At 33.0% G+C, this 8,689-nt stretch overlaps 1 protein-coding gene across 1 annotated transcript; it reads right to left on the reverse strand.

Annotated features, from left to right (window-relative positions):
* Window positions 1–3,702: 3,702 nt before the first annotated feature.
* On the reverse strand, window positions 3,703–4,494 carry LOC148871561 (uncharacterized). Its single transcript, XM_088970036.1, has one exon. The coding sequence runs from the start codon at window positions 4,492–4,494 to the stop codon at window positions 3,703–3,705; it is 792 nt and encodes a 263-aa protein (XP_088826162.1).
* Window positions 4,495–8,689: the final 4,195 nt, after the last annotated feature.

Genomic DNA, 8,689 nt, shown 5'->3' on the forward strand with positions numbered 1-8,689 from the left:
ACTTCAATCCCTATGAGGATAAAAGTTGCCCTTCATCCCCAATGGGTTTCCTATGGGAACCGAATCCTCAAAACTTTTTTAATTAAAAGTATTGTTTAGAAAATAAATTTACTTAAAATAAAGGAAAGTATTAAATTATAAATAATTCTTAATGTATTTTGATTTGTATATAATATATATTTAATGCAAATAATATTTAATATATATAATTGGGGTCAGGTGGGGTAAGGACTTCACTTCCCATCCCATATGCTTGTCCCCAATCGAGGATCCCTATTAATCCCCATTCCCATCCCTGCCCCTGCCAAGACAATCTCCATCCTTGGCTCGGTGGAGTCGGGGAGGTTGAGTACTTGGCGGGGATGGGAAAATTGTCATCCCTACCCAACATAGAGACTATGGCAATCACAATTGGATAGTGATCTCACCCATAGTACATCAAAGTGATTGATCATCATATAGTAACACTAAGGATTCCTTAGGTCCAAGGGCAAGAAAGTCTTTGCATTTGAGTAACCATATTCAGTGATAGTGACCAAAGGATCCTATGATGGATCAAACTCAATTGGATCAGGAAATTGTAGTTGAAATATCACTATTAACTTTCTATGTGCCAACCATAAAGTGAAGTGCCCAATTCCACCCTCGGTTGGGAAATTCTAGGTTTACAAGGAAGTGAGTCATCCAAATCTACAATGATGAGTCTTTCTCCTTACTTGAATGCTATACAATGTAACCTCTAAACTACATAACAATGAACACAAACAAGCAATTTAAAAGATTCCTCTAACAAAAAGTCTCACTTCATTGTTCAAGAAATTGCGCAAAGATAAAAATGACTTTAAACGAGCACATGGAAATAATATTTCAAACAATTGAAAGTGCTTAATTATTGAACAAATAAAAAAATCTCTACATGACTTTTTAAGCAAAGTGGGAAGAGCATAAAACTTGTTTGCAAGAAGAAAAATCCAAGTGAATCGACTATAGCCATCCAAAAATTAAATATAGTATTGAAATCCATTATGAGAAGCAATAGAAGGATCCCAAATAAATCCAAAGGTGCATGAGAAGAAACATGTAAATGCAAACAACATAATTTATGACTTTTTGATACTTGACAATCATGAAAAATTGAAGATAAGGACTCATGACAATGAACTAGTAAATTGAAATCATTAAGGCTCAGTTTGGAAGGAGTACAACAAAACCTTATATTTTGTATTATTTTATATGTATTTGTACTGTACGTATTTGCATTTGTACTCCTTCCAAACTGAGCCTAATGACTTTATAAACAACTATGAATGCTGTTAGATGACCTAGTCTAAAATGTCAAATGTGAATTGAAGATTCTTCACCAACATAAGCTAAGAAAAGGGCAAATTGGAGCACTAGAAGCAGGAAGCTAATAGAGACTACCTTTACTAAAGCCTTGAAGAGAGATGCTCCTTAACAAGAAAATAAGAGGGATGGAATTGTAATTGTGGGTGAGAACTATGTGATTAAGTTGAGGTTGCTCCCACATTGTATAATAGATCAAATTGTCTACTGTGGGTGAGAACCATGTGATTAAGTTTATTTCATAATTGGCACATAACTTCTGGACCTTGAGGTCATTAGGAATTATTATAGTTTCCACGACCTCGACCTCGACCTTAACCTTCTGTGTCCTTGCCCTCTATCCCTGTAATTTCTCTTGTGATTATTATTAAGAAAATTCTTTGATTAAGAATTGTTACCTTTTCTGATTGGGAGGGGTGACATTGCTGTGTATTTTAATGATGATGGTATTTAAATAAGTAATATAAAGGTGACTAGAAAAGTGTCTGAATTTCCATTATTCATTGATGTGTAGTGAATAGAACCTATTCAAGGACCTCACTTAACATCTTAAGCTTTTAGTTTGAATGGTTCTCTTAGATGGTATCAGAGATAATCTCTTCTCCTAAAAATTAAAAATTATTTAAATATTCTAACAAAATTATATAATAACTTTAAAATATTTATTAAATACACAAAAGTAATTTTATATTTTACAAAATATATCACAAAATTATGTACTATCAATTTAAATTATGTTTTTTCGGATTATCAATTTAAATGTTTTTCAAATATTTAATAATATATAATAGCTTTAAATAAATAAAATTCAAATAACAAAAATTTTTAAATATTTTATAGATTATTTAAATATTTAAATAACTAAATATTTATCATAACTAGATTTTAAATAGTTAAAATAACAAAATTATGTAATAAAATAAAAAAAATTCTTCAAAGTAGAAAAATAATTATAACATAATATTGAAATTAATAATAATTTAGTATATTACAAAATTAATAACGAAATTATGTAATAATAGTATAAATTATGACTTTATGGATAATTAAATTCAATAAATAATTAATATTTTAAAATTTAAATATTTTACATATTATTTAAGTATTTAAGTAACTAAATCTTTTAAATAACAAAATATTTAACATAACTAGATTTTAAATAGTTAAAATAAAGAAATTATGTAATAAATTCAAAAAAGTATATGAAAAGTAGAAAAATAATTATAACATAACATTGAAATTAATAATAATTTAATATTTTTACATAATATTGTAAATAACTATTTTCACTTATATCAAGTAATAATTCAAAAAAATAACTTCCAAAAAATTAATATTTATTAATAATAATTTTAAACTCTTAATTTGTATTTACTATATAATTATATATACTAAAATTAATATTTATTGTATTTTAGTAATTATTTACTGTTTTTTGTGATAAATGTATTTTCAACCAGTGTGTATAAATTTATTTTGTTTTGTTATTTAATAGAAAACTTTCAATAATTATTAGAGATTAAACTACTATTATTGAAATTTTAAATTTAATTTATTGTACTTATTGTATTTATTGTATTTTTGTTATAACATATTGATTAATATTTATTAGAGATTAAACTATTATTTGAGATTATAATATTGACTAATTTAATATATTTTTAGTACTTATTGTATTTTTTTATTATTAATATATTTTCAATAATTGTGTTTTTTATATAAATTTTCAATAATTATTAGAGATTAAACTGTTGTTATTTATTAGAGACAAAACTTTTAATTTAGCTGAAATTATGAGTGTTTTTGTACAAAAACAAAATTGACCAAATATAGCGAATAGAGTGGTTGCATGTGTTTTATTAAGGGAAAATATGGTATTTTATTTTTATTAAATTTATTTAAATGAACATTAGGGTTTGTTATTTTCCACTGTCATATAATGGAAGATTGATTAAATCCATTGCAAATTATAAGTGGTGTTTTAGTAAAATGATAACTTTAGGGTAGCTTTTGCTTATTAGTAAAATGATAACTATAGCTTTCTATTATTTTAGTAAATGACCCACTAGTGTTTATTAGTATTCTATTGTTGCCATCTGGTTCTTGATATTGCAACCGTACCTGTTTAACTGCATTTTATGGAGAAACTTTAACTCGAATTGAATACTTTTATTGCATTAGAAATGAAGCATTACATAGTGAAGCACCATTCAAATTCCAAAGTGCTTCCATAACAGAGCAAACTAATAACTAGCTAGAACAAATTCTGAAATTCAGAATATCGAAAATGGCACTAATATGTAATATTCCCCCAAAGAAAAAACAGGGAATTAAGTAGATCGAAGCCACAAAAAACAACTATAGTTTAAGAGACAAATCAAGCTCCTTCTCTTCATGTGGATGAGCTTCCAGATTGCCACGTTCAATATCGTTCATCCTATTAGCTGCAGCATTTGAAGCTTCAATAGCTTGGGATCCTCTAAACATGTTATCAAAACCATCACCATCAAATCCTTCTGCACCTTGCAATATTAACCCATCATCCCTCCTCAATCTAGCAATTTCAGGTTGTCTGTTCATCAGCAGCATTTCTGGTCTGTTCCACCCACCAATAAAATAACTTCGTCCTGGAAGAGACCATGGGTGATACTGTTTATGAATCACTGCTGGTTGTAGCCCAAGTCCAGAAGATCTACTGAAACGCCCACAAACAATTCTTGATGGTAATCTTGAATATGCGTGCAGACGTGCATATGGGTATCTTAAATCCAATGGAGCCAACCCTTGGCTTTTGGCTAAAGATCTTTCACGTCTGTGAGCATTTTGATGTCCTCCATAAGCTTGTGGGCTCTCGAATGTCCTCCTGCAGTAGACACAGTAGAAAGATCTCCTCCCTGACTTCTTAACACGCAGTTTTGAAGCAACCATCTGTGGCTGAGAAGAGCTTTCACCCAATTCCTTACGATGAAACTTCAGGGAAAGTAAAACTTTGGATTCCATCACCCCATCAGGCTCTGGCTTTGCAGCTTCTTGATCAACCTTTGCTTTGTCCTTCCTGTCTTTCATATCTTTTTCTGGAGAAGATTCGGCCGCTGAAATGCTTGAGGTCTCGGAGAGACAGACTTCTGATGCAAGTGCTAATGCTTCCATGCCTGCAGACATTAGGGAAGTTCAGTACTATATGTGTGCTTTTGGCATATGATGTGTTGTCCGAGTAAAGCTGTTCTGGTTCCATTTAAAAGCACCCCAAGACTTGTTAAGAATTTTTGAGTAGTGAATGCTGTTATCTTCCATTAGTAGTAGGATATCTATGTAGTTATTGCATGGACTATCTTTGTTATGTGTCTTTTCTAAGGCCTCTTCTGTATATTAATTTATATTCTTAAAATATATCAGAGTACTCACATTACTCCTACTTCTATATAAGGCTCAGCTCGTCTCTGTCTCTATCTGGTTTATATCATGAAAGGGATCGCTACCAGAGCTTACTTCCAATTCTAGTTGTCTATAAATGTGAATTTCAATACATCAATGCCCATTCTAAAACTTTAATATAATACCCGTTCAAGTGTTGAGTTACAATTCTAATATGGGCAATATATGGTTAGAGAATCATTTAACTTTACCATGTCAGAATTATTTAAAATGGGGATTAATAAGGCTAGGTACATCGAATTCGGAACAGTCCCCCACAAGATTGTAAATGGGGTTGGACTGGGTATGGGTCCCTTGCCTAACATATTTGGAATTGGAAACTCTTGATGTTTCCACATAAAGCCTTCTTGCCATGCATGTCATTATCATTATTTGCCTAATAGTTATAAAATTCTTTCTTTCTTTGAGAGAGGAGGAAAGAGAGAGAGAGAGAGAGAGAGAGAGAGAGAGAGGGAGAGAGAGAGAGAGAGAGAGAGATTCAAAATTTTCTCAAGTCTTGAACAAATATTTGGTTGGTGACCGCCTAAAATATGTTTACTTGCTTGATTCTACTATGGCAAAGAATTTGATGAATACAAGTTTAGGAGACATACAGGGATATGTTTGTGAACATTTAGAAATGTAGTGAAAGAAATAAAGATAGTCATGGAGATGTTGTGGGAAAACTCAAATAGAATATACATCAGTAAAACTAACCCAAAGGTCTAAATGGATATAAATAGAGGGCACATACTAATTTCACCAATAGTTTGTTCTTTTTATTTATTCATTTATTTTATGTTAATCCATGCACATATTTATATTTGATATTGAATTGTACTCCATGTTTATTTTGGGCAGTTAATTTTTTTTTTTATTATTATTATTATTTTAGTGTACACTTTTAAATAGAATTCATATATTTAATAGTTCTTTTTTTCTTTGAGAAGTGTGTTTTTTCTTGTTTCATTCTTTAAGCAAAAAAAAAAAAAAAAGAAAAGAAAATGCAATTCCATTAATCAATAGTCTCGGTAACAGCCACGGTCCTTGGAAACAATGGGTGTTAAGAAAGGACTTCAGATCTGAAGCAAAAAAAGAAAGAAAGGACTTCAGATCACGTAACGCAATTACTAATGTTGCAAGCATATTGCACTAATGTATGAACATTTCCAAGGAAAGGAGACTTCAACTAGGGTAAAGGCCTAAAACCTCATAAAAAAAATGAAAAAGTACTGACAGGCTCAATGTAGATTTCTGAATTCTACTACATATCTATAAACATTCAAAATGTCAAATACTCCCACTTTATATATCAATGCCCGCCCTTCAATTGGCATCAATTCAAAGCTAACACCTACCCCAACTGTACTTTGGGCCTAAAAATTACCCTAGGCTGAACTGTCATTCTCCCTAAAAAAAGTCTGACAGTCCCAATAAGAATGCAGATTTGGTTGTGTTTTGTTGCAATGCAAATTTATTTGCACTGATACAAAATCATGGTAATGCAATTGATTTTGGTGCAAATTATAACGTATTTTTGTTTCAAAATTTACCTTATTTTGTGTGATTGCAATAAAAATGAAATAAAATAAGACTAAGGTAAAACCCAAAATAAAATTAAACCAAAAGCTGCATTATTTTCATTTTCACCCCCATACATTTGTACTAATGCAAATAAAATTGCACTGCACAAACAACCATAGCCAAAAGGAAAAATCCCAAATGACGAGATGAGAAAATCAACTACTCCTTGGAATAGCCATGGTAACTGATTTTTGAACCAATGACTTGTAAACAGTATAACTTCAATCTCCTGAACATAAATTAGGTAGACAAGCAGAGCATCATTAACTAGTTTCTCATACATTGGTTGATTATCTGGAGACCATAACTTGCCACCTATTTTGTGTTTTAAAAATGGGGAGGCACCATTGGATAGATTCCAAACAAATCGTTGACTATGAAAAAGTCCACTTAATGAGAAGACTGTTGACCATCTGATTTGGACATTATTTCAAGAAAAAATGCACCGACCAATCTGACAAGTTACCTCTATATCCGATCGGGTTAGATTTAAGTTTTAAATAAGGGGAGTGGATTCTTGATGTCTCATTCAATTCGATATGTCCATCAGTCCATGGGCTACACTAATAATTTGGAGTGTATTCTTAGGCCTATAGAAAAGAGATAGTTCTCCAACTGGCCAAGGAGAAGCCATGGACGGGTAACAAGGTGAAGATGTGTCTTTGAGCATTAGCTTTAGGTCAGGCTAAGGCTACCTTTCCATCCTTTGATTCTCGAGGTCTTGAACCATTATCCAGTTATCCCCAAATTTGATGAAATTCATGGTTGGTATCATTTCTGTGGCCTACCAGTAGGGTGTCCACTTGAACCTTAATCTTTTTAAGGTGTTACTCTATCTTAGATCCCACTCATTCACCAAAGGGTGGTAGTATTTCATGGCTTGGTCCGGGAAGAAGATCCTAGATGGCTCTCTCTATCTTTTATCCATGAGTAAAAGAGTTAATATTCCTCTGTGTCATGACAGAGTGGGTGAAAGGAATGGTGGTGGCCTTCAAGGCAGAGCAACAAAAAGAGAATTCCCATCACTAAAAAAGATACACGAGGAGGTATGGCTCCTAAAGACCATGCTCAAAACTTAAGAGAAAGGAATGGTGGGGGCCGAGCTGAAGCTTGTTAACACTAAGGTTAGAATAGAGACCATTAGAGCATATGTTGAGTAGGATAATGAAGAGTTGGCTAAGGCCAAGGCCAATGGGGCAGCAGAGTACTAGACCTCCAATCACTACAAGCAAGACCTAGCTAACTATAGTGGCAAAATTATACCTTGAAGGGAACTAAGTTTTTCAGGAGCACATCCTGGCCATCCTCCTTGAGTTCGACATGAGCAAGTTTAACCCTTTTGCCAATGTTGAGATCAAGGGTGGTGGTGCTAGGACATCTGAGGCTTGAGGTGAAGGTGAGAACAGCTCTACAAGGGATGTTGTTGTGGCTAACAATGGCAAAGAAAGGGCGGAGGACTCCTATACTTGATTGCCTTTTTCTTCTTGGTTTTTTGTTGTTGGGACCTATGTGCCTTTAGAGATTTTATAGAATGCCTTTTGGGGCAATGGCCCTATTGATACTTGCAGTTTCCTTTTTCTTCTATTTATTCGTAGGGGCCAAAGTTCCACCCATTGATGTAATGGAACTTCAAGTAATGAAAAATTATTTTATTTAACCTAATTTTCAACTTTTATCCCATTTTCCAGTTAGTACTAAGCTTAGGCTACGAAGTGCATAGCTTAGTGATACATAGGGGCTTTGGGAACCTAGCTGAACAATACCATTTAGGTCTTATCACATCAAACATCTGGTCAACTCTAGGGAAACATTCTCAAAGCAAATAGAAGTCCATTAGTTATAAGAGCCAATGGCTTAGAGGGAACAATCAGTGGTGTGTTGATGATCTTCATCCAGTTGAGAAGACCTATTGGACGAATAGCATAATGAGGTTGTATAACTTAGGCCTTAGCCACACCCAACTTAGGTCAGGGCTCTATGAGTTCAATGTCCTGTTGATGGAAACTATGACCACAAACAAGAGAGAAAAGAGGAACTTTTTATTAATAAAAGTTCCAAATACAAGATATGGGCTTCCCATCAAGGTGTTCAAGTTGATATGTCCCAAGCCCTAGTGCCTTTAGTACCCTATAAGGTCCCTCCCAAATGGGTGCAAGTTTTCCCTAATTAGACTTAAGGATAATGACCTATCAAAGGACAAGGTCACCTTCCCAAAATTTTCATCCTCAGATCTAAGTGTTGTAATACTGAGCAACCCTCTACTATTTGCTAGTAGGTCGCAACTCTGATTTGGCCCAATTCTTGGACTTCTTCTACTAGGCCCAGATTGGCTCTAGGTTCATTTTTC

Source organism: Nelumbo lutea, chromosome 2 (genome assembly GCF_056320005.1).
Source record: "Nelumbo lutea isolate HS-2025 chromosome 2, American lotus-T2T, whole genome shotgun sequence".
NCBI classification, from domain to species: domain Eukaryota; kingdom Viridiplantae; phylum Streptophyta; class Magnoliopsida; order Proteales; family Nelumbonaceae; genus Nelumbo; species Nelumbo lutea.

Excerpts from the sequence above, each read along its gene's own strand:
- LOC148871561 (XM_088970036.1), bottom strand. The coding sequence starts at position 4,494 with ATGGAAGCATTAGCACTTGCATCAGAAGTCTGTCTCTCCGAGACCTCA.